Source organism: Rhipicephalus microplus, chromosome 3, assembly GCF_043290135.1.
Source record: "Rhipicephalus microplus isolate Deutch F79 chromosome 3, USDA_Rmic, whole genome shotgun sequence".
In the NCBI taxonomy this organism is placed as follows: domain Eukaryota; kingdom Metazoa; phylum Arthropoda; class Arachnida; order Ixodida; family Ixodidae; genus Rhipicephalus; species Rhipicephalus microplus.
Window position 1 is genome coordinate 227,575,584 of NC_134702.1, and position 27,508 is coordinate 227,603,091.

The window sequence follows — 27,508 nt, forward strand, 5'->3', positions numbered from 1 at the left end:
TGGTTGCGAGTGCGTGGCCGTGACACATGCTTAGAAAGTTTTGTGTTTGGTGGCGTTCCAGTCTCGTTTCCTATTCAGAAGTAATGCTTGATGCGAACCGTACCGAAGTGCGTCACAGCTCTGTGTGCTCACGTGGACAAGAGCTGCAGACGCTAGGTGGCGACAGTTGCACCCAGTTTTTGGAACTCTCTTAACCAAAACTGAAACTGATCGATAATGAGGGGCTTGTAATTAATTATCTTTCAAGTGCTTCTGCAAACTATGTGTCGTGTCATGAATACTAGGCCCCCAGCAATGCATTGCAGCAAAAAAACACGAGGCCAAAGTTTTCGGGTCAGTACCCCTGTAACTTACCTTTGTATCCGCTCTGAGACCTTTCAGAGTTCTCAACGTCCACAGCATCGCTGTACAGACGCTGAACCATGCAACTCAGGCCACGAAGGGGATAGGAATCACTCGCGCACACACAGCTGCTGAGAATAATAAATGCGGAACAACACAACTATGGCAAATTATTTTGCTAAAGTTTATTAATAGCGAAGTTCATATGTTTTATTTACCAATAAAAATCTTATGAGTTAATAAATAAAAGCAAGTAACACTTGCATTTTTTTTTCAATGTTTCAGGTTTTGAAAGGCTAATGAAATGGCATGGTGTTTAAACAAACAAAGTTGATCGAAATTTCTGTCATTCACTAATACGCATAGCTTTACCGTTTTCTAGACATGAAATTTCAATTAAATATGTAATTGTATGCTGAAAATATACCTCGTCATTATTGTTTATTTATTTTTATGATATTTATATTTTTCTCACTTTTTTGCTTCACTCGATGATCATCTATGAGTGAAGCACAATGTAGCTAGTTTCATTTTGTGCGTGATGGGCATCAAGCTGCAGCCAGAATTACCAAAGCAGGTCGAGAGCGCAAAATTGTTTACGGAACTACATTTTTTATGGACGTCTGAGAAGGATATCTTTAGGATATCTCTTGTGGGAAATTGTAAACTCAGTAATGAATGTCCGTTTGCTATCCCTCGCAGGTGCATTGTTGTTCGCAGTTGTTCGAATTGTTTTGGATGCCAAATGGATATTGTGTTTTTATTGGGTAGTGAATAAAATAATTCATTACTTTGTAAGAACAAATCTAGAACTGAATTGCCAATCAAAGCATGTGTTGGGGATTTAGTTTGGCCATGCCCCACTTCAACTCCACTGTCTACAAGAAGTTCTACATGTGGAAAGGTGAATTCTAGTTGGTAACAACTTCATATCAATTTGTTTAAAGCTCAGTGAACAAGTGTTGCCAATTTCAACAAAATCCCTCAGAGGCAAATCCAAAGCCTCTTTCCATGGTGGTTGAGGTGGCCCGCAAGGAGCCCTAATAGACTGTAGTGCCAGATTGCCATCTAGAGTTTGTAGTGCACCATAACACCATAGAGGGAAGATGTACCTTTGATGCACCAAAAAAAAAAAAAAATGTGTTACAAGTGGCTTTCTGCATGTGTGCTTATATAGATAGCAATGAAAAATCCGTTAACAGGGGCTGTGTCCAGCTGACGTTTCGACAAGCAAACTTGTCTTGCTGAAGGCTAGAACAAAACTGATTTCTTTAGCGCTAGCTTGTGTACGTTTCATACCCTCTCCTTCATCTCAACAAAGAAGAAGGATGGGCCACATTGGATATTGGATACATGGGTGTGAGGCGAAAGCAGGGAATAGGAGGTGCTGTGATGAATTGTATGAGTGAAGAAAGAACAGGTATTCTGTGAAAATACAAGAGGAAGTGGTGGGGAGGCGAGGATGTATGCGTGTCACGGGGACCCGTTTATTGAACTGGTTGTCAGAAGTTAAGAGTGGCAGGGTTGCAATTGCATGTAGAAATTTGAAACCGACAATATTGGCGAGTGATGGGACTGTATTTTATAGTAATTGGGCTTCCGAAGAGTGTGCTCTGCCTACATACAGTAACGTGATACTGTCGCCAGTAGGGCATGACCGAGGTATGACCATAGGCGTGTGCATAAAGGATTGGGGAGTCGGCTGCCGCTCTGAAGTCACCTAGAAGGGTTGCCGCAATGTCGGCCCCTGTACATTATTTTAATAGGGTGGGGGGGCACTGCGATGAAACTTCGCCCCTCCCTAAAAAGGAACACTGCACACACCCATGCATGTGATGTTAATTTGACACACTGGTGTAGGAAATGTGAGATCATCAGAAACAGAATCGTTACGAATACTGTTCCTGATGATGCTACAGCTCAAGGTGTTGGCTTATATTTAGGAGACATTACATAATCCAAATTCAGCTTGTCCACACAACTGCTTATTTTCTACTGTTTAGGCAATATAATTCTCCTAATTCCTGCTTTAGAAAGTTTAATTTTCATGGAGAGTTTTTGCTCATATTTTTTGGAGCAGAGGTTAGTTATTGTGGTTATTCTGACGTGTGTCGCTTATGCAGAAGTGGGATGATAGTCAGAAAGAAGAAAAAACAAACAAAGAAGCAATTTCTTAGTGACAATGCATACTATGGCCGCAAAAAATTTCACAAGGGTGGTGTGATGAAGTCTTCGATTTCGCACCACCTACACTTCACTATGGCTGACGATGAGCACATGTAATTGAAGCATTATGTAAGATTAAATTATTAAAAAAAGACGGGGCAAATAAACATCAAAGAAGCAAGTTAGGACATCGCAAATACCTCGTGCTTGTGGTGCTCTAACTTTCTTCATGGGCCCTTGTTTGATTGTCCTGTCTTTTTCAGAATGAATGCTTACACACTAGCTCAGTGCTCCATTATTTTGAGTAGGTTTAAAGCTTGATGTAATGCATCTTTTTTTATGCCATTTTCATGACAGAAGTACATTGCTGAAGCCTTTGTGGACCACCATATTATGCGCGTTCCGTTCTTTTTCTATGTACTATTTTTGTTTACTGCTTGCTTCACGAATCAGTAAAAGTTGATAGAGTTTTTTTTTATTAATTTTTACTAATTGCTCATGTTTCATCATCTCAGCACCATGAGTCACTTTCAAATTAATAATTAGTGCTAGACATGAGTTGTGTGTTGGTATTGTCATGTGTTTCTTATGATGACTACACCCAGTATTTCTATTTTAACATCTCTCAAAGTAAAAAAGAAGAGCTGCAAGAGTGCGTCTGTCTACGGAACCCACTTAGCGTGAACTACGAGTCTAGTGAATGTGGATTGCTTTTTTGTCATCCTTAGAGAAATACTCATCCCATTCCAGATTGTCAATTTTCTGACAAAAAAAAAATGGAGGACGCTCCACAAGAAGCGTCCACCTCAGGTGTTGGGCAACCCTCTCCTCGCCCCCTGAGTCCTTCCGGTGGCAGCCCCGTTTCGTTGGACGTACACTCTACTAAAGATGGTAGGTGAATGTTTTGAGTTTTACATTCGGGTGACACCATTTTGTGGCTATGTTCGCAAAGCTACGAGTGCAAAGACCGCATAAGTTTATGTTTGTAAAGGAAAGCCAGATAAGATATATATATCTATGCATATGTTACTTTCAATAGAGCCAGTGTGGGGTATTAGCAATGAATGGCTATTGCTTTTCAGTGTTTCATTTTGTGTGGAATCAAGAGATGCATGCCAGTGTCAAGGATGCAATGTGTAAACTGTTTCAAAGGGCAGTTTCGGCAAGGGGGTTAAAAGAAAGGGAACACAGTTGTCACGTCAAAGAGATGACTGAGCTTTGAGCTGTACATGCTGACTGGGAAACATCTCCTTTTTTCACAACTTTACATGATAAACTTCCTTTAACAATGGCTGATCTATTTGGAGTTCTTGTCATATCAAACACAATCAGGTGGTCACATTGCCCTCGTGGACTGTAAGGGTAGCTGTACTGGTGATCTGGTTCCTCCACTCGGGACAGTTCAATTTTTTAGCGATGATTGGACAGTGTATGTCACTACCTGGATTGAGGTCTCCTCACCGCATTAACCACTGTCCGAGACGAATTGCTCCTTGGTAGCCAGCAAATGCTAGCTATTGCACGGCAAGATTTTACGGTTCTCACGTCTTATGTAATAGCAGTAGGGAGGGATAGGGAGATGCCATCACCTTGTCTTCGCGATTCCATGACGACCCTTTGATGCAAATGATGTCCTTGCTTTGAAGGGGGCCCAGGCATCAAGCGGAATGACTTTTCTGGTCATGTTTCTTGACATATGCGATAGCCAAAGTTCGGTAGGTATGCACAGGTGCCTGCATTGCAGAAGCACACTGGGTGACTGGCCATTTTCCAGTGGGCTTGATCTAATTCAGAATACCCATTAAACCAATAGTTTTTATTTGTTTTTGTGGTCTTCTTGAGTACAATTGCTAACCGTTGCTTTGTACTTGGCAGCAGCCTTCAAAAAGTCCAAATTATTCAGAGTATGAAAGAAAGTTAAAAAAAATAAGCATCTTTATCGGCCCTGTGGCTGAAAAAGCTTGTCATTCTGCGATGTGTCAGTGTGCTGTGGCACCGTTTATCTTGGGCAAGCTACCACACATTAGACACTAGAGGTCTGTAGCGGACCTCTGTGACCAATCGCCTGGGGGTGCGGTGGTTGATTAAAGTTCACTCTGAGTGGACGGTAGACATGAACAGATTAGAACGGGCAAGCATCCAAGGAAAACTACCATCGTTATCTCACTGCCTGTAGGGGGCATGGGATACGAACTGGGCAGACTTGGCTGGGTAATTTGATAAACATCCGTGATCCAACTTCTTAGAGGCCTCAGCATGGGATTGCTTCCTTTATGAGAGAGTTCAAGATACGTACCAATAGGGCTAGGGGAACTTGCAAGACCCTGTAATCTAGCTAATTAAGAGGCCGGGATTCAGGTCGAGGATCTCGCTACAGGTTCAGGACTGATCCAGATTGGTGATATAGGGGTGTCAGAACGGTATGGGTTTTTACATGACCGTGTAATCGAGCTTACTTTGAGTTGCAGTCTTTCGAGTTACAGAGCCCCTGCCACACCCACATGATGCGTCACAGGCAATGGGCGGTTGTCTTCGGATGCTCGCACGGCCAAGAGGGGGGGCCAAGGCTTCGAGAGCGGGATTCGGGTGGTCCGTGGCTGCAGCGATGGAGGAACAAGGTGGAAACACGTGCTTATACATGTAACTACTGGCTCACAGCAAATCGCGCGGGTGGCCTACTTCCTCTTGCATGCGGTGCGGGAGATGTGCACCACAGGCCGAATTGGCCCGAGTCTGCAAAGCAATGCGTTGGCTGGTATGCTGCATTCTGTTAGTGGGGACAGTCCTAACTAGGGTATGTCCAGTCTTGCTGTGCCGCTCCTTGGAGCGGGTAAAGGGGGAGAGCACTCTTGGTGGAATAGCCTCAGCTGAACGCAAACAATCGGATAAGTCAGCTTTACCTATGGTCTTTATACTTGGCCATGTCTGACCCGAGGGGCTTACCCTTCGTCTACGCCCTCTAGGGTGCCATTCCCTCATGTGCATGTAAAGTGTCACAAAGGAGCTGTGTACTGCGGACTCGAGAAGGGGTGAACCCTGCATCACAAGCACTATCACAGGCTACTAAGCTGGCTTGTATTTAATCTGGGCAAAGATACTTTGAAACTGTATCGCGTTACAATACAAGATACTCGGCCAATACTTATTTGAGATGTAGACACAATATGCTTTTGGGATAATTTTATCTGATACGATACCTGCCAGATGTATCTTAATATATTTTGATACATTATCTAATTAGCTACCATATATTTATATAATGAAGCAGCAAAGCCTTATGCACAAATTTGTACATGGGCGACTAACATTGTTTAATTTTAATGAGATACCTTTTTGTGTTACATGGTTTATGTCTATCTTGCTCAAGGTATAACAGTTTCATTCCAAAACAACGAATCAGGATTTCTTTAGCTACTTAACATTTAGGCGCTGCGCTGTTAGTGGCTTTTGCCTGAAATTTTCGTAATTGATGGGTGTCGCTGCTATACTTGGCAACTAGCTAATCCAAGGCTCTCTATTCACAGTCCACACATGACTATCTTCGTCCCATATTTTTCCGTCTTTTTAATAGCTGTATTCATGAGCAACTCAGACATAACTGGTCTGAAGTATATTTTTATTCAGGGGGGAATCCATTCAGTAACTATGTATGGACACATGACCCTGAAAGAAAATCTCTATATTTCGGAATCAGTGTGTATGCTTTAGTCAATGTGTGGTCGGATTCCTGCCGTTATGTCTTATTCGATCACCAATATATTATACAGGGGCGATGCCGTCCTGCAAATGGCAACAGTGGCAGAGACCTCATGCATGACGAATCCCCCCCCCCCCCTCTCACACTCGAAAGTCAGAATATTTAGCCCTAGCGAGGCTAAAATTGGTGACTGTAGCCTGCAAGATGGCGTGATATGAGGTAAGAAGTGCCGATTTTCAAAATTGCGTGAATGCAATCAGTAAGGTTTTTGAAATGTGCGTGAATGCACTTGTGTGAGAAAGCAAAGACGACAACTGAGTGGGTGGACACAAGCCGTCATGATGTATTCAATGAAGAAGGAAATGTACAGACTGGGCACATGAAGTGACCCTAGAGAAAATTCACCAATGAGGGGCACCCACGCTGCTTTGCAAGCAACACGAAAAAAGAATGAGACATGGCCGAGGCGTTGTCGAGATGTGGCGGAATGAAGAAGGTGTTCAGAGCGCGGAGTGGCGGCCAGCGTAGTTCTTGTGCAATGGCTGCTGCAGGCTCTGACCTCGGCATCTGCCCAACCTTCCTCCAAGCATCTGGCATTGGCCAGACCCACGTTCTCATCGTCTAGCATTGGCCAGACAAAACCAGCATCTGCCCGTCATGTACAGTCTTCAACTGGTGAACGTCGACAAGCGCCCGAACATTGACCCCTACTCGCTGAGTGCATCCATCTGCGATTCGACGGTGGTCGAGCGTCACCACAATCTCATCTGCCTCCAACGCCAGTGCATGTTCTTCCCGATGGTGTTTGTGCCTTCATCATGGGCAGTTATGCTTTCAAACAACTCTTGAGCGTTTGCCTCATTCAGTTCAATAATGATGAGTTATTTCCGAACCTTTGATTGCGAGTGTTGAATGGTTGTTTTATATGAAATATTTTTTTGTCTTGTAAATATATTTAGAGTTGCGTGCATGTGTACAAGTGGTCTCATCTTTTCTGGGTGACATATGCATCACTGCTTGAATTATGAATCTACATGCGAGTGTGTTAATTCAAATAGTTTCGTGACAATTGGCATCTGCGACGAAACGAGACTCTGACACCGTGGTGTGATTCAGATGCATAGAGACTAGATGAGTAGGGCAAGAAGAGTTGGCTAAGCGAATGGGGTTAGAAGGCAAAGAAATGAGGGCATCATGCTAGGAACCAAGAGAAAGCTGAAGTAGACACACGGAAACAGCAGTTGGAGTTTTAAAGAAAATAGGGTAGGAAGGAGATAGAACTTGAACAGATGAAACAAATACACTTCAGATAAGGATTCAGCTTTTAGGGGTAGAAGAGAGGCAATAAGGCGCTACCAGACAGAGAGTTGCAGTGAGCCCAACGAAACTCTCAGGTCAGACCTAAGTATGGGTTGGCATAACTTGGCAAAAACGAAACAGTCACGTGCACTCAAACCTCAATATAACAAATTAGGATATTATAAGAAATTATCAGTTATAACAAAGTAAATTACCTGTAGTTCTGATATAGATACAGTGTTACAATAATTTATAACAAATTATAACGAGGTATTTTCGTGGCAGATGTGACTGCTATAAGGTATGAGTATCTTTGAAAGTGACGTCGCTATTCAGAAAGATGCACGGAACTGCACACTGACTAGTGAAGTGCATATAGAGAAAACCCTAATGTAAGGACAATAGATGTTCCTATATAGTCTGTTTTCTGGGGTTATCCCCAGAGAAGATACAAGCCGGTTCTTCAAACATATCAAGGGTGACTGAAGCTTACGACATCCCAATGTGCGAAAGCTTCACAAAAAACCCTATGTCGGTTGCTGCTGAACGAGGTGCATGCTACAGGCATTGTTGAGAGTCATAGACAAGTTTCCAAAAAATAGAGCACTGTTTATGTTTCCACTGAGTGAAGACACCATTTGTGTGGAATAATTGAAATACAGTGTAGAAGCACCCTTGAGAAAGGAAGAAATAAGTTAATAGCTCCGTCAGGGTTTTACAATGACATGGGCAGGCAAGATTCTTCTAATGGAGCAGTCGGTAGTGTTGTTGGAGAACAATATGCAAAAGTGGTAAAAAAAATGACCTCAGAGTGAGCAAGGTTTCTGCACTGTGGTGTCTTCTGGTGCAAAAGTCCATTCTTTGAAGGTGTCAGTTCAATCTGAAGCTTATAGACTAAAGCAAGGCATTCAACTGCAGAAATCGGTTGTTCAAAGGTTCTTGTGTCAACGCGCTCAGTGGCAATGTGGTCAGGTAGTATGTAATCCTTCCTACGCTGAGACTAGGAACTCGACTGAGTATACGACTTTTTTTACATGTAATTGCAAATAGTAAGTGCGTTATGAGCAATCTTTCCAAGGCTGTTCAGTTCTTTTGTCTAGCCAGGGGATTAGGGTAGTAAGGCTTGTTTGGGACGTAATTACTTGAGTGTTAAGTTAAATAACTGGCTGTTACATTCGGATTTTGACCAAGCATGTCGGAGTTTCATTTTTGTAAATAGGTATCGTGATGTTATGTGAAGTGTGACATACAGTTTTCTGAATGACAGTATGAATGCGGAAGAAATGTGCGGTGTTCACAAGAGGTTCATTTTTTAAGTGTCTGGCTTTACACGATGCATTAAGTGTGTTTGTTTGGGACAGTGTAGCGAATGACATTTTATATGTGTAGCGGGTTGTCAAACACACACTTATCAACAGTTCTTCTAAAAATTGAAAAAAAAAAGCCAATTGTCGTGAGGCTATTTAATAATTGCACTCTCGTGTAGGTTTGTGAAAAAAAAAACAGTGTCATAACCATTATCAGGAAAAGAGACTTGTGCTCAACGGATCTACAACACTCAATATATTTAAAGAACACAAAGAAAGATGGCAAGTGACAGAAAATAAATAGAGCATGCGAAACTAAAAATAAGCCAAGAGGAAGCTGAAATGGTTAAAAGACGCGAACAGTGCATGGAAATAAATGTTCAGAAGAAGAAAACAGTTTCACCATATGGCAGGGCGCATAGCTTGCAGCTGCGGCTTTGCAGCTAGGCAAGGCATAGATGCACTCATGCACGCGGTGACGACTGAGATGCGCTTCAGACTGTCGAGAGTAATGAAAGGACGATGCAACGTGTGGCAGGGCTGCCAACTAAATGTCCTGTACTGTGTATTGATACCTTATATATACATCTCTGTAAACACTCAGTGCCACCCTCTGTTAGTGAGTTACTAGTGTTCGTGTAAGTGATCCCACCTAGGATTTCCAAAGATCCACCTAGGATTTCCCACCTAATTCCAAATGCTTTTTTGCACCGTTATGCCGAGCCGATGTCGCACATTTTGACCGCCATTTTTCGTTTATGCTTGGGCCACTCAGTCTTGCCTGATGATTGGCGCCTAGCTCGCGTTGTGGCTGTCTTTAAAAAAGGAAATAGCTGGAAAATGGAAAATTATCGACCCATCTCACTAACATCAACCTGCTGCAAAATTTTGGAACACATAATCGCCTCTTTTATTAACAAATTTCTGGAAACAGTGTCCTTTCCGAGTTCCAACATGGGTTCCGCAAAGGCCTTTCTATCACTACTCAACTTGTTACAACCACTCATGAAATCGCACAAGCTTTAGATTCATCCAGCCAAATAGATTTAGTCTTTCTTGACTTCAGTAAAGCCTTTGATGGCATACCCCATGATAAACTACTCACTAAGCTTATTTCTTTGGGCCTTTCTGTGATTATAATTAACTGGATCAAATCATATTTAACAAACAGAACACAGTTTGTGGAAGTCGACGGGTGCGCATCTGAAAGACTTGGTGTAACATGTGGCGTTCCACAGGGCAGTGTTTTGGGACCGTTTCTCTTTTAAATTTACATCAATGACATAACATCTGCTATTGACCCGAGAGTTTCCATAAAATTGTTTGCAGACGACTGTCTTATTTTCAAGAGAATCATTGGCACCGATGACCAAGTCTTGTTAAGCAGCAGTTTGACGGGAATTGGTCAGTGGTGCACTACCTGGGGTATGAGCTTGAACGCTAACAAAACAGTTCTACTTCATGTAACAAAGAAAAAACAACCCTTTCAGTTTTCTTATTCATTAAATGGTGCACCAGTGGTAGAAAAAAGCCAGTACAAATACCTCGGGATAACGTTCATCAATACTCTGTCGTGCTCAAAACACATAGAAAACATCTGCGCATCTGCCACACGCAAGGTAGGCTTTTTAGGGCATAAATTCAAAGCGTCACTAACTCATGTCAAATTACTGGCCTTCAAAACGATAATACTTTCTAAACTGCAATACGCTTCAGTCGTATGGGACTCTTTCCTTAAAGAAGATAAGTACCGGCTTGAAATGGTGCAAAGATGCGCTATACGCTTCAGTTTCAAAAATATAGGACCACTGACTCACCAACTTCTCTAATGCTGGCGAATAACATTTCAACCCTGGAAGATAGACGAAAAATTGATTGGCTGCAACTGCTGTTTGCTCTTTATACTAGTTCCACAATGGTAAATGCATCGGTATACATTCAGCCATTTCAATCGCGCCCCACAAGACATCGGCACACGCACAATTTGCTTCCGTATCGAGCCCACACAAACATGTTCAAGAATTCGTTTTTTCCACGTACAGTATCGGAATGGAATTCACTGCCTGAAGTGGTATTCACATCTCAGTCTATTTGCCATTTTGAGCGTGCCATATTGTGTGTACTGTAGTCTGTACTCGGCTTGCTTTACTGTTTATAGCAATTGTGAATGTATAATAGAGAGATAGACCCATCTCCGTTGTTCTGAAGGTCGTATTAACCTGTGTTTAAGCTCATCTATATATCTCTGTATAATGTACTTATTTTCTTGTATTTTGTGCACATCATTCATCTATCATGCTTACGTGTGTTTTCCACTTAGTTTTTGTGCCTCTCCTGCTTGGTCTTTCCAAGACCGCAGTATGTTATAAATAAATAAATAAATAGGATTACTACAACAAAGTACAACAACACTACATCTTCCCTTCTAGATCTACAAATTCAGTCTTCCGGGTGAGATTAATTGTTTCCCAGACCAGGTAACCTGATGTGGTATGTTGTCAGTGTCTGCCCTGGTACTTGTATCGTGCTGGGCAGGTGATGGTTCCTGCTGGCTGACACTGTGTTCCTGGTTTGGTCTCGGGCTTGGAAGAAACGCTGGGGATGATGCGCTGGGGTCTAGAGAAAAAGGCACGAGGGCGGTCAGTTTCTATGTATAACTCCATTAAGAGTTTCGACGATGTACGATCATGGATGCTGGGTTCGGCTAAGAAATTTGACCTGGCGCTCAGCATCAGTTACCCACACTTTTTCTCCTGAAGAGAGGTCCCAGAGCTTTCTCGCCCCATGCAGATGGTTGAAGTCCCAAGCTTGCCTTTTTATTGGCGAAGGCATTCTTTTGGAAGACGACGTCCGGTCGTAAAAGGTCCGGTGATAGCTTTTCCTGGTCCTTGGGTAGTGCCCATAACTGTCGCCTCATGACGAGTTGGGACACGAGGTATTCACTAGCACTCGTATGTCACGATACGCCAACATTGTGAGGAACTGGTCAATGCTCTGTGGAGCAGATCCTTCACAGTGTTGACAGCCTGCTACAGCGCATGTGACTAAACCCATTGTTCTGGGTATAAATTGCAAACTCGTGTGAGGAAAGCTAGCGGCCATTATTACTTCGAAGCACTTCCGGTATGCTGAATCGAGCCATGACACTCTTGATAGCCAATATAACTGGCTGGAAATGTTGCATAGTGTGGTAACCTTTGGATAGCGTGAATAGTAGTCCACAAGTAGCAGAAAATTTTGTCCCTCCTTGTAGAACAAATCTGCACCCGCTTGTTACCATGGGCACTCCATTGAAGGGGTTGGAAGCAAAAGGTCGGCATGCTGGACCCTGGTAGTTGCACAACATTCACATGAATCCATCATCAGCACAATGTGTTCGCCTATATGAGGCCCCCAAGCAGCATCCTGCGCACGTGTTTTGCATAGGTTAACACATATCAGGGTGTGAACCCTGATGGGACCCTCATGAAGAGAATCTAGCACGTCCCTCTACAGTGCCTCCAGACTCATCAAATGCCCTCGTTTCAGAAGCAGTCTCTTGCATATGGTCAGCTCACCTTGGTACTTTCAATACTTCGAGAGGTTTGATGGAACTTTGTTTTTTCGAGGCCAACCTTGCCAATGCACTCGCCATTAATGAACTGGTGCTGACGAACTGCTTCAAGGCTAACTGCTGCGCCTTCCTCAATGTTGCCAACAACCTCACTGATGTGCAACTCTACTTGGTTTTCTTCCACTGGGGACTCTGGTGTGACCAGTGCTCTTGAGTGCTTGTCTGCCATTGCCAGCAGCTTTCCCAGAACATACAAAACCGTGTTTTGGTACCTCATGAGTTTTGGTCGAATCTTTTCGATCTTTGAGGGTAAAAGTCGACATTCATAGAACCAAGCAAGGAAATGAGGGGTAAGTCATCGGTTTCGATGGTGAAGTGTAAGTCCCAGACATTCTTGTGGAACGAGTTGACAGCCCATGCAACTGCCAAGCCCTCCTTTCCCGTCTGGCTGTATCTTTGCTCTGTTGGTGTGAGGGGGTGTGATGCGTAGGCCACGGCTTGGCACTCCTACTGGGTTGGTCTTGTAGCAAAACGGCACCTAAACCAAACGAAATGGAATCAGCGGGTACGATGGTGAGTACAGTGGGTGGTAGTTAGCCATGCAGAAGTTGGATGTCATCTTGCCTTTCAACTTTGAAAGGAAACCTGCTGGACCGGTCCACACACCCAGTCACTTTCTTGCTGAGCATTCCTTAAATGGCAGCAGTCACCTCTGACAGATGCGGTAAGAACCGTCCCATGTGGTTTACCATGCCGAATAGTCTGCGAACGCCACCGACGTCGACGGGAGATTCTATGCTGTTGACAACAGCAAGCTTGTCTGGGTCCGGCGAAATACTGCTGCCGTAGATAACACTGATGAACTTGATGCTTGTCACGCGGAATTGATATTTGGCTTGTTCAGGGTCAGCCTGGCATTTCTCAGTTGATTCAGCATTGACTGAAGCCGGCTGTCATGTTCTGCAAAATTGTGGCCAAAAATAAAATATTGTCGATCGGGCTTACGATGCCATTTTAACCCTTGAGAATGTAGCTCATTTGGCACTGAAAGTATTCGAGAATGGACGTTATACCAAATGGCAGTTGATGCTAATAATAGTGTACGAACGACATGATGAATGTTGTTGATTCTTCTGACTCTTCTGACGGTTTTACTTGATGAGAGCTTGATGAGGCATCAATCTTCGAGAGCACCTTAGCATTACCCAGCACTCACAAAACTCGGTCGATGATGGGCAAGATATCATGCTGACGCAATATTGCCACAGAGACTGTTTACAATATCCGATATTATGAAGATGTGCGCACTCTTGCTTGGGGCCGCACGACTCATGCCTCTTGTTCACAGGCACGAGCCAGTGTGGGTTGGAGCTGCGAAAAAAAAGAAGGTGCGTGGGCAGAGGAACAGTTTTTGTTTTTGGAACGCTCTAGCGGACTTTTCCATCTTTTTGCACATAATTTTCAGGACACAAGTTCGCCCATAATAAACTAGTTTTTGACTTTTCATCTCTTGCACCCGTTACATTCTGGTGGATGGTGCTGGGTATGATTGGAAGCCCCCTTGGCGCAAGAGAGCGAAGCCCCGATCCTCAACGATTGGAACCTGGCGAACTGACTCCGGTACACCAGCGTTCAAGCCGCCGCCTCCGAGGAGAGCCGCCTGAATTCGCACCCCTCCCCAGTGCTCCGGCAACACAAGCAGTGTCCACAGACAACGGAACGATGGCTTACCAGGTGACATCATCGGAACTTATTCTGTCTCCACCGTGCTTGCCTGAGCCCTTCCACGGCGACACGTTCGAGGATGTGGAGGATTGGTTAGAACACTTCGAGTGGCTTGCGAAAACCAACGGCTGGGATGAAGCAAGGAAACTGCGTCGCGTGTACTTCGCATTGGAGGAAGCAGCGAGGACGTGGTATGAAAACCACGAAGCGTTCATACCGACATGGGAAGAATTCCGACGACAAATAGTAGCTACATATGCCAGCACCGATCGTCGGGAGAAGGCGAACGCTCTACAGTCCAGAAACCAGCGCAGGAACGAAAGCGTTGGCATGTATATTGAGGACATGTCCCGCCTTTTCAAACGCGCTGACCCGGACATGAACGAAAAGAAAAAGCTGCGTCACTTGATGCGAGGTGTCAAACAGGAGTTATTTGCCGGTTTGGTACGCAACCCACCTCGTACAGTTGCTGAATTCTGCAACGAAGCCACCTCCATAGAGCGGGCATTGCAGCAGCGCTCCCGTAACTACAATCATGACACGAGTAGCGTTCCTGCGGATGTCCTCTCAGCAAACCTGGAAAGCAGCAGCGAAGCATTGAGGGAAATGGTGCGATCCATTGTGAAGGAAGAGCTCCAGAAGCTGCTGCCCCGACAAGTCGCAACGCCAGTTTCGTCTCTGACTACCATGATCAGAGATGAAGTTCGCCACACCATTCTTCAAGCCGAATCCGAGGTGCAACCTGTTCGACTTGAACAGCAATTGCAGGAACACCCCGTACCGACTTACGCCGATGCCGTACGCCAGCCCGCCGTGCATACTGCTTCGTTTGCAGCTCCCAGTGGCTACCGACCGGCTTCGCGTGGCTCAAACTATCCAGCTAACTCGAGGCCACGAAAAAGTGACGTGTGGCGCACACCCGACAGGACACCTCTCTGTTTTCACTGCGGCGAAGCTGGACACCTGTACAGATTGTGCCCATATAGATGAGTTGGTCTCCGTGGGTTTTCTCTAAACGCGCCATGCCCCCGAAATGGCGAAAGACCTGTTGAAATTGAAGATTACTTGTCCGGCCATCTGTTTCCAACTGCCGGTTTCCAGCATCAGCTTAGATCACCAGCACCTGCTCGCTATCGATCGCCCAGTCCTCGACGATTTAGTTCACCTTCTCCACCTTTAACTTCAACACACCGTCGTTCAAGCAGTCCCCATCAGGAAAACTGAAGCCAGCGACCTATGGAGGCAAGGCTGCTGATGTACGACCAACTAAAGATCCTCCGTCAAGGTCCCAGTGCAGCTACGAGCGGAACACTACAACTAGGTTAGGTAAAGAGAAAATTTCTTCAGACTTACGTGTTACCGTAGACGGGTGTGAATTTACCGTTTTAGTTGACACAAGTGCTGATTATTCGGTTGTCAGTTACGCTGCCGCAAAGGATTTAAAGAAAGTCCTGACGCCTTGGAGTGGACCCCAGATACGCACGGCTGGGGGTCATCTCATCACACCTGTGCGAAGATGTACCGCACGAATCGGAATTCAAGGCGCTACTTACGTTGCTGACTTTGTCGTACTTCCGGAATGCTCTAGAGATTTAATACTCGGAATGGATTTTCTGCTAGCAAACGGAGCTATAATCGACCTGAAGAATTCTAGTGTCTCTTTTTCGACCAAACTGGCCATAGACACAAATGAGCCAGAATACACTGCATTACGTGTTATAGATTGTGATGTTACCGTGCCGCCACGATGCAGCGTAATAGTCGGTGTAAGAAATGAAGCATCCGTTGATTCTGAAGGTATAGCGGATGCAAACATCGAACTACTGCTCAAGAAAGGCATTTGTGTAGCTTGAGGCATTATTCAATTACATGGTGGATGTGCCGATGTATTTCTCACGAATTTTGGAAACGAAATTCAGCACGTTGCAAAGGATACTGCTATCGCCTTCCTGCACGGTTTTCAAACAGTGATGGACTTATGTGGTCTGGTGTCAGGGCCACCTACTTTGGAACCTGCGCCCGATGTCGTGGCAAGAGTTGCAATCAGCCAAAATCTATCCCCAGACGAGAAGAAAATCATTCAAGACCTCCTAAGAGACTTCACCGGATGTTTCTCTACCTCGTCAAAAGAACAGTGGACCCAGGTTGTTAAACACCGAATAATAACAGATGAAGCTACAAGGCCAGTACACCAAAATCCGTACAGAGCATCACCGAAGGAACGTGAGATCATAAAGAGCCAAGTGAAAGAGATGCTGGAGGATGATGTCATACAGCCATTCAATAGTCCGTGGGCGTCGCCTGTAGTCCTTGTGAGGAAAAAGGATAACACGCTGAGATTCTGCGTTGATTACAGAAAGCTGAACAGCGTGACCAAGCGGGATGTCTATCCTTTGCCGCGTATTGATGATACGTTGGATCGGCCACGGCACGCAAGGTATTTCTCTTCATTGGATTTAAAAAGCGGTTATTGGCAAATTTAAGTGGATGAAAGGGACCGTGAAAAAACTGCTTTCGAACCCCGGATGGTCTATATGAGTTTAGAGCACTCCCATTCGGCCTGTGTTGTGCGCCTGCAACATTCCAGCGCATGATGGACAGCATCCTTTCAGGCCTAAAATGGCAGTCGTGCTTAGTCTACCTGGATGGTGTTGTGGTGTTTTTAGCAACGTTTGAACAGCATGTAGAGCGACTACGTTCGGTACTTCAGGCTATCCAGTCAGCCGGCTTGACGATTAAACCGGAAAAATGCCAGTTTGGATTCGAGAAGCTTCGTTTCCTCGGTCATGTAATCAGCGCTCAAGGTGTTGGCCCGGACCCGGAGAAAACAGTGGCCGTGGGGCTGTTTCCCAAGCCAAAAGACAAGAAGGAGGTACGCGGATTTTTGGGTTTATGTGCTTATTATAGGCGGTCTGTGAAAAATTTCGCGAAAATTGCCGAACCTCTAACAAGACTCACAAGAGAGGACGTGCCATTTATTTGGTGCACGGAACAAGACAGTGCATTCAACGAACTAAAGAAACGTTTGCAAGCTCCTCTATCCTGGCCCACTTTGACGAAACTGCAGATACGGAAGTTCATACAGATGCCAGCAATCTTGGCCTAGGTGCGGTCCTGGTGCAATGGCAGAATAGAGAAGAGAAAGTGATAGCATATGCTAGCCGCACCCTCTCAAAAGCAGAAAGAAACTACTCTGCAACCAAAAAAGAGTGCTTGGCAGTCATATGGGCGATCAGCAAGTTCAGGCCATATCTCTACGGCAGGCCGTTCCGTGCCGTCAGCGACCACCACTCACTTTGTTGGCTGGCAAGCTTAAAAGACCCATCGGGACGGCTTGCGAGATGGAGTCTTAGGCTCCAAAAGTATGACATTACGGTCGTATATAGGTATGGCAGAAAGCATGATGATGCTGACTGCTTATCACGTTCACCAGTTTACTCGATTCTTTCAGAAGAAGAGGACTTCCCACTCCTTTGTGTGATAAAAACCTCAGAAATCGCCGAACATCAATGGGCTGACATGGAACTGCTCCCATTAATAAAGTATATCGAAGGGCACGACGAACAAGTTCCTCGTGTATTTAAGAGAGGGTTATCCTCATTCTGCCTGTGAGATAATGCACTTTACAAGAGGAATTTCAAACACAACAAGGAGAAGTTCTTACTCGTTGTACCATCAGCCATGAGGCATGAAGTCTTAGAAGCCTTCCATGATGAACCGTCTGCGGGTCACTTGGGCGCGAGTCGAACTTTCGCCAAAATTCATCAGAAATACCACTGGCCCAAGTTGCTAGCGTCCGTGAAGCATTACGTCAAGACATGTCGCGAGTGTCAAAGGCACAAAACACCACCCCTCAAGACGGCCGGCCTTCTCAAGCCTATAGAGCGCCACCTGCGACTCCATTTCAACACGTTGGAATGGACCTCCTCGGACCGTTTCCAATGTCGGCATCAGGAAAAAGGTGGATAATAGTTGCGACTGACTATTTGACACGATACACGACTGCCTTGAGGGAGGAACGGCAACGGAAGTGGCGAAGTTTTTCGTTCAGAATATTGTTCTTCACCATGGAGCCCCACTCGTCATGATTACCGATCGAGGAGCAGCGTTCACGGCTGATTTGATGCAGTCCTTAATGACAATGACTAACACCAGCCATAGGAAGACCACTGCATACCATCCTCAAACCAATGGGTTGACAGAACACCTGAACCGCACAATCGCTGACATGCTGTCGATGTACGTTGACATTGAGCGTAAATTGTGGGACGAAATCTTGCCATACGCAACTTTTGCTTACAATACGACAGTGCAGGAGACCATCCGAGTCACACCATTTCAGCTGCTCTACGGTCGCACTATCACTACGACACTAGGTGCCATGTTGCCAGTAGACAACGACAATTACGAGCCATCTGAACTTGACGACTTTCTGCAAAGGGCTGAAGAAGCACGCTAGTTGGCACGACATCGAATCCATCAACAGCAAAACAAGCACGCAAGCCACTACAACCTGCGCCGCAGAAAAGTTCAGTACAACCCAAGCGAGCGAGTGTGGATATGGACACCACTCCAACGCCGCGGCCTATCAGAAAAGCTTCTTTGTCGATACTTTGGCCCCTACAAGGCTCTCCGACGAATTAGTGACCTAAACTACAAAGTCATCGCCGATGGACACATCTGTTCAAAGCGGCAAAACAGCGCAGAAATCCTACACGTCGTTCGTATGAATCCGTATTGTGAGAGGGAATGAAAGCGCTCCCTTTTTCTGTTTGCCTCTCTCCATCGGGCATCGAGACGATGCGTATTTCGAAGGGGGACTAATGCCACAGAGACTGTTTACAATATCTGACATTATGAAGAATCAGCGTCCACAGTCTTGTGCGCACTCTTGCTTGGGGCCGCACGACTCATGCCTCTTGTTCACAGGCACGAGCCAGTGTGGGTTGGAGCTGCGAAGAAAAAGAAGGTGCGTGGGCAGAGGAACAGTTTTTGTTTTTGGAACGCTCTAGCGGCCTCTTCCATCTTTTCGCACATAATTTTCAGGGCACAAGTTCGCCCATAAGAAACTAGTTTTTGACTTTTCCTCTCTTGGACCCGTTACAATATTACCTGGTTCAAATTGGTGAGGTCGGCGCAGATGCGGTATGAATCGGACGCCTTCGGTACATTGACCATATAGGTGCACCACTTTGTAGGTTTCGTCACATGTCTGATCATGTCCTCTACTTCAAGCATGTCGTGCTACGCGGTGTAGATAGTGGGCCGGCATTCTGGGACCAGCAGCGAATAGAGGACAGCATCTGGTTTTAGGCGTATAGTTTGAGATTCTTGCAGCTCGCCCAAACCACCGAACAACTTGTCTGATGCCGCCTGGTTGCTTTGCATCTTGACCACCGTACCCACGAACTTGACCTCCCCCATCTCCTGAATAGCAGGAAACCCAAGAAGTGGCGTGACCTGTGACCAGAGCATGTGAAGTCAATGCGTTGCTGACTCGTTCTTCCACTGCAGAGTGGCGATGAACATTCCCAGCATGTCCAATGGTTGCCCCGCCGGTCTTGAAAGTTCCCCTTCTGGTGCCTCATGATATGACTGAATTTTAGAAAATTTTCTGGGGACGACTGCGACTTTGGTGCCGTTGTCAACTTTGAAGAATAAAGACATTTCGTTCATTTTTACATTGACGAACTTGGTCTATGTTTTGCCCTTCGAACTGACAGCACCCGATTCCATAATGGAAAGGTGCTTGTTAGCCCGGCAAACCTCTGCAGAATGGCTCTTCTTTCAGCATTTGTTGCAGGTTGCTCGACGCGTGGGGGAGTGGGCAAGTGAGGAAAGGCCACAAAATCCACTAGGTGAAGAAACAAGGGTCCATGGGGCAACTGCGATGCACGTTTCTCGCTGCTGTGGGCGCTTCTGCATGACTTTCACTGCGTCCACTTTTATCGCTTCGGGATGCGTTATTGTTGCTGGCGAACATGCTGAAAGATTTGATCTTTCCTTCTTTGTGTCTTTCGCTTGACGGACATCAAGTAGCGCTTCATCTAGCGTAAGCTTTAGATTGCGGCACAGCTTATCCAGTAATTTGATGTCACGGAGGCCAATGATAAAACGGTTGTGGACCAGTCGTTCCTATATGTTTTGTGAAGAGTAATTGCAGCGTTTCATCATATTTCTCTGTGCCATGAAGAAAGCTTCAGCTGTCTCGCCTGCTTGTTGAACACATCGGTGGAACCTTGCACTCTCGTACAGCTTGTTGCCAGAAGTAGGGCCTGCATTAATTGTGAAAATGCGCTTGGGTGAGAGAAACGCCAAGGACAGCGAGCTATCTCCGGCGACCGGCAGGAAAGCCATGGTAGCCATGGTTGCTGCTGATTTTCGCAGGAGAGATGCTGGTTTTTCTGGCCAACACTTGGTGACGAGAAGCTTGGGTCTGGCCACTGTCACATGCCTGGTCGGTACTTGCAAGGTGGGAGCCTACAGTGACTGTAGCAAAGGTACTCTGCGGGCTGCACTGTCCTAGACACCTTCTTCTCTCTTCCATGGCTTGTTCTTCGTTCATGCTGTTTCCAACCAGTGTGGGTGCCCCTCTATCATGATTGTCATGATTGGGTATAAGGCATGTGCAGCTTCTTTTATAAATGCCCAACTCGTTCATATGGAGGTCAGCAATGTAAATTACATGGCATCTTGTGATTAGCGAAGTGCGTGTTTGAAGTACGCATCTTGGAAAAGCGCGCAGCAGGAAAAGACTGAATAATGGGTGCGAAAGGTGGCCAAGGCAGAAGACGACAATGGAGAAGATATAAAGTACAAGAGCACGAAAACACGTAGCAGGACATCAATAAAATAAAGGAGAAAATATCCAATGATAAAGGAACACGGAGATTTCAAGTGCCAATGAGCGGGTAACACGGCAACCCCACAATCTTCAATGGCAAGTCGATCAGTAGATTTCGTGGACATAGGAAGCCCAAGCAGCAGTGGAGGAAAGGAGTTCGAAGAGGACGTAGCGAGTTGAAGGTCGTCACCATGCTGGACGTTGAAGATTGCCATCGGGTTTCAGACCCGAGCCTCCAAGACTTCAACCGGCGGGGACCTCCTGCCGCTGGGTTCCAGCTCAAGGGGACCGTAGCCATCCGGTCCTGAACTCCAGCCAGGGTCTGCAGACTTCAGTTTCTACAGGCAAGAAGCAGCGGCAGTTAAGCTGCAGGCCCGACCTGGGAACCGGGCTGCCTGGCTGGATTGCCTTGACTTTTCGACGGGTCGTCCACCAGCCAGCGTTCGTTCCTTGCAACTGGCTGGCTGCTGTCAACTTCACGAGTCAAGCATTTCCGTTTGGTAAGACTGAACGCTCTTGACCATTCCGCCGCTCACCTGTGTTCGAACTGAATAGCTTAGTTTAGGTAAATGACTTGTAGTTTGGTTCTCAATCTGAATGTTCTACCACGTGCAGTAAGCCTTTTATTAAGTGTTTTGGTTTTAGGAAATCTTTGTCTTTTCACCTTTTAATTGAACATTTTGTTTGGGTTTAGGGAAACCAAGCTGCTTTGGTTTTCTATAAGACTCTCACAGGTTTAGTGCTAGAGAGTTCTAACTAACATAAAAAGAACCTGCATTACACACCTACGCTTCCTTCAGTCGATCAACACGTCAATAAACATGCGTATTACTCTGCTAAGTGCAATGTAATAGATACCGAGGCCGTGCATGATAGATGTCAATCAATACTCGGCTCAGCGTTTCTGTGCATTGAAATTTCTTCCATTAGTCATCCACACAGCAGCTGCCTCGATGTCTTACATGTTAGATGATTTGAGAAGTGGACTTAGCATGGGATATAATAAGATATGAAAAATATCTCAATCACAAGCAACTCTTCCAGGAGAAACCTTCGGGGCACCAGCCATATACGAGTTAGAATGATGTTAGCTAAGTGAAAAGAAGCTTCCTTGACCAGAGCAATTTGAGAAGTTTGGCGCAGTGGTTCTGTATAAATACGTGTTGATTTAGTCAGCATTCTGCCCATAGGACCAGAGCCAGTCAAGCCCTTGAGAAAAGTCTAACAGAGGCAACGCCTCGTAGAACTTGTGAAGGCTGCTGCTAATGAAGGAATGACGACAACACCAGGGAACAACAAGCATCATCACAGAGAAAGGCACCACGAAATCCGCCCTCGAGCCCCATGATCTTCCTCGTCCTGGAGCTTTCTCTAATCTTCCACCTCTCCATTAGGTTCGCCCAATAAACCTCCTTACATTTGGTGGATCGTGCTGGGTAACCATATTGCCTATGCCCTGAACTTCGATCCCGTACCATGCCGTCGACCATGCAAGTTGACGCTGCCCAACAGACAGTATCTCTCGTGGCCACAACTTGCCCCGGCCCGGTTCACTAGCATCTTTGTGGGCACCGAAGACCAGGATGTCGAAAACTGGCTGTCTTCATACAAAAAAAAATTAGTGGACCCAACAGGTGGGATGACGCTGCTAAGTTGGGCACTGTCAGTTTTGATCTCACCAACGTGGCGAAGCTTTGGTATACGAACAGAGTTCGCGAAGTGGTCCGCCTTTAAGGAGGCAATATTCGCTGTTTTCGGTCGCCCTGCCTTATGGAAGCTACGTGCTGAGCAACATCTGCACACTAATGCACAGGAGCCAGGTGATGCTTTCACCTCATATATAGAAGATGTAATCGATGTCTGCTGGCACGTTGATGCCTCCTTGAGTGAGAGTGCCAAAATACAGCACATTGTGAAGAGTGTCGACAATGGCGTTTTCCAGATGCTCTTCGGGAAGTCTCCTAGCATTGTGGTCGAAGTCGTGACTGTGTCAGAGCTATGATGAATTGAGGAGGCAAAAATCTCAGACGCGACGTTCATCCCAGATAATCTAACCAGTGACTGCACTGGAAGTCGTGCCTGACCAGACAAACCTTCTCGCACAAATAAAAGACTTCGTGCGAGAAGAAGTAGCTCGGCAACTTTCTATACCGCCTTTTGCTCAACGCCAGGAGCTCTCACAGCAATAGCCGCTGCGACACCCACCATCATTGGCTCTCATGCTCTGACATGTGCTCCAGGAGCTGATTTCCGAAGCTATGCCGGTGCCCTTTCAGCTGCTCCTAGTCACCGCGCCTCCTACTTACTCTGAGGCGCTAAAGCGGCAGCAGCTACACTAGCTCCCGCCGTTCCTGTGACTGCTGCATACGTCAGCCCCCATTCAGCTGTCCACCACAAGGGCTCCACCCATTGCTACCACAGTCTCAACTCACTCGATCACCGCATGGGCTGCTCCCCTCACCGCAAATACCTGGAGAACGCGTGATGACCGGCCCATCTATTCCGCATGCGGTGGTCTCGGCCATATCGCCCGATACTGCCGTTGTCGCGTGCCGGGATACACAGACGACCTGACACAGAACTGCTTCATAGACCTTCGTCCATATCATTTGAAAAATTTGGATCCTTAGTCAAGCTCGTCTTCACGGGAATATCCGCGTCTAGTCGCTCACCTATGTCTGGTCGCTCACCTTCACCTCATTGTCACTCCCTGTCACCAATGCCTCATTGGCCAGCTCCTGAACACGAGGAAGACTAACCGTCGCAGTTCAGAAGGCAAGAACTGTGCTGCCGAAATGCTCAAATCCTCGAACATTGCGGTCGAATATTGTTGAATTATTTGTAGAAGATACTCGTGCATATGCTCTAGTTGATACCGGTGCTGCCATTTTCGTGATAGACGCCAAACTATGCCACAAGCTCCGAAAAGTGACTATGCCTCTTTATATGATGTCCTTGCAAACAGGGAATAGGCACTCTGTTTGGCCTGTAGCCGCCTGCACTGCCCGACTGATCATCGCAAAGGACCGCTACACTGTTGAGTTTATTGTTCTCTCATCATGCTCACACGATATCACACTTGGATGGGATTTTTTATAGCGTAACCACGCCGTTATTGATTGTGCAAAATCTGAATTTGAACTCTTCCCATTTTAGAACCAACCAACAGACCACATTCAGCCTGCCGTACACAAACTCTTTTCCAAAGAAGGCACTGAAATTTCTCCGGCAGCAGCTGTGTGCTCCCCATGTTTCGTGGCGGCATTAGAGACGAAGCTGCATTCTTTGAACCATCAAGGCTCTTTCTTAGTTGAAAATCACTTCTGCCTTATTCAACCCTCCCCATTTCTGATGGAAACAGTGTTCGCTGCCTCATCGATCTCCTTCCGTATCCCGTCAAACTGTTTTAAGGTGAATCTCTTGGACACGTGCATGCCACTGACAAAGAACAAATTTTTACCATGCTGCTAGATTGTGCCGGTGACTACGACGTCATTAGTGCCCTCAATCCTTCCAATGTACCATCTTTGAGCTTTTCAATTCATCGCTCCCCGACGGACTATCGTCATCTGAACGCTCTGAGCTTCTCCAGCTGCTCTACCAGTTTTGTGAATTCTTTGATGTTGCTCGACCTACCCTTGGCCGAACTTCCAGTTTTTTTTTCTCTACATCAACACAGATACCAAGGCACTAGTATGACAGCGACCATGCTGTGTTTCCACCAGTGAAGGCCAGGTTATCACCGAACTGGTTCACGATATGCTCAAGTGCGACGTTATTCGACCTTCCCAAAGTCCATGGGCATCACCTGTCATTCTTGTTAAGAAAAAAGATGGTTAAATTTGCTTCTGCGTGGATTACAGGCGCTTAAATAAGATCACTCCCGAAGACGTACACCCTTTGCCTAGGATTGATGACGCTGTTGATTGCTTACGATGTGCCGAGTTGGTTTCGTCGTTATATTTACGCTCGGGGTATTGGCAGGTGCACTTAGCTGATGCCGGTCGTCCAAAAACAGCCTTGGTGATACCAAACGGGCAATAGGAGTTCAATGTCACGCCTTTTGGCCTCTGCAATGCGCCGGCCACATTCCAGCGCATGAGGGACTTGATTTTGGGGAATTCGAAATGGGACACATGCCTCTGCTACTTCTACAATATCATCGCCTTTGCACTTGATTTCGCAACACACCTTGTACACCTCAAACATGTCCCCACATGCCTGAAGAATGCTCAGCTGCAACTGAATCTCAAGAAATGCCACTTTGCTGCTCGGAAGCTCATCATTCTCGATCACGTTGTATCAAAAGATGGCGTTCTTCCCCACCCAGCTAAACTATGCGCTGTCGCTGAATTCCCCAAACCAACAAGTGTAAAACAGTTGCACAGCTTTGCCTATTTTCATCATTTTGTACACAACTATGGCTCTATAAATGCCCCTTTGGCCCAATTTTTAAGCAGTGCCAACGACATCATGTCTTCCGAGTGTGATCCCACGTTCAGCACTCTTCGCCATCTTCTGACATCACTACCTATATTGCGTCACTATGATCCCACGGCTGCAACTGGGATCCTGCAACTGAGTTCTTGCTCAGTGTAAGCCTGGATCCCCTGACCATGTCGATGCCTACGCTAGCAGCAGGCTCACCAAGACTGAGGTAAACTATAATGTTACCGAAAAAGAGTGCTGGGCCATACTTTGGCCGCTTGTCAATCCTCAATTGTTTTGTGCTACGTCATGGCCCTCCTCGGGAACTCCTCAGTGACCAGGGCCATGTATTTCTATCCGACGTAATTCAAGCACTTCTCCACCAGTGCCATATTGTACAGCGGATGAGTACTGCTTACCACTTTTAGACGAATGGCTTGACTGAGCAGTTTAATTGGATCCTGGGTGACATGCTCGTGAAGCATGTTGCATCTGACCAAACGAACTGGGACCTGGTTCTTCCGTTTGCCACCTATGCGTACAACACTGCTACCCAAGTACCACTGGCTTCTTTCCTTCTATACGAACGTCAACCATCACACACAACTGACACCTTGCTCCCATACGCACCAGATACATCTAAGTACATGACCATGTCCGAAGCCACCCGTCACACCAAAGAATGCTACCAACTAGCGAAGCAGTTTGCTACGACCGACCAGCAACGCCAGAAAAAGGTCTGCGATGACGACCACCTTCCTGCCACAAAAATCGCCCCTGGGATCCTTGTATGGCTGTATGTACCACCCTGTGCGTCTGGTCTGTCTACGAAGCTATTTTCAAATTAACATGGTCCATACCACAGGGACATTGCGCGTTACACCATTGAATTTCTTACGCCGCTCGCTGACTATCGTCAGCATGGAAACAATGTTGTTCTCGTGTACCGCTTGAAGTCGTACTTCGACCTGTTTATTCCCACCTGTTAGAACGCCAGGACGGCTTTATCGTTCTTGATGGGGCCAATTATAATAAAGGAATGATCACAACCCCACAGAACAACAAGCATCATCACAGAGAAAGGTACCACGATATCGGCGCTCGAGCGCCACCATCTTCCTCGTCCTGTGGTTATCTCCAATCTTCCGTCGGTCCATTAGGTTCGCCCAATAAACCTCCTTACACTTGTCATAACGTCTGCTGACCGGTCTGACGCTGATTCGCTGTTTTTGCTGTGTTAAAGCTCGCACACAGTTCACTGCAGTCTCACCAAGGATAGTTAATTAGTTATCTCTAATAACTCATCTACAGCTGCTTTATTTGTGGTGTGGAAGTACAGCTTAGTCGCGAAATACCCTTTGATTACGATATAAATTGCCCCATATACTTTGTGGCATGAATTTTTTCATTTCATTTCATTTCATTTTTATTTCCTTAAGGACCCCACTGGGGGGTATTACATAAGGGGTGGATACACAAGAAAAGAGAACATTTGAACACGTTAGTTTTCACAGCACAGGTGATTTGTAACATTTGTCGTGAAGGATGATGGGCAGGTGGTTGAAGCACTGGAGCAGGGAAGGTCGTTCCAATCCTTGACGGCGTGGGGAAAAAAAGAAGCTGAAAAAGTGGCAGTTCTGTTGCGATAACGGGACACTTGAAATGGATGGCTTGTGTGGTGTGAAATGTATGTCAGGGGGAGGATGTAAGGAGCTGCATTGAGAGAAGAATGAAAAAATTTATAAAAGAGAGAAAGGGTGGCGATACGGCGGCGAACATAGAGGGGTGATAAACCGAATTGTGCTTTCAAGGATGAAATGCTGATGTCGTATGAGTACTGGGAGTGAATGAATCGAACGGCGCGATTTTGGACAGATTCGAGGTCGTTAATGAGGTATGTTTGGGGCGGGTTCCATGAGAGAGGCATATTCGAGTTTCGATGTGATGAGGGACTGATATGCCAGCAACTTCACACGTTTTGGTGCATGACGTAGGTGACGCTTCAAGAAGCCCAGAGTTTTATTTGCCGATGAAATGACGTTAGTAATATGCGCATTCCAAGTGAGATCGCAATACAATGTGACACCTAGATACTTGTAGGATGGTTGTCATTGTACAGGGACGTTGGCGATATGATATCAAAAAAT

General features: G+C 45.9%; 1 protein-coding gene across 9 annotated transcripts in view; it reads left to right on the forward strand.

Annotated features, from left to right (window-relative positions):
- Positions 1-27,508, forward strand: part of LOC142804149 (caspase-2-like) — a 161,672-nt gene that overhangs the window by 5,861 nt on the left and 128,303 nt on the right. For 8 of the 9 annotated variants that reach the window (XM_075890761.1, XM_075890762.1, XM_075890756.1 and 5 more), the window contains one exon: positions 3,259-3,399. In XM_075890761.1, the coding sequence (XP_075746876.1) occupies positions 3,285-3,399 (115 nt within the window). In that variant the 5' untranslated portion in view covers positions 3,259-3,284. Of the gene's footprint in view, positions 1-3,258; positions 3,400-4,991; positions 27,264-27,508 lie in introns of those variants that run through there. The other variant, XM_075890754.1, reaches the window with a different exon arrangement.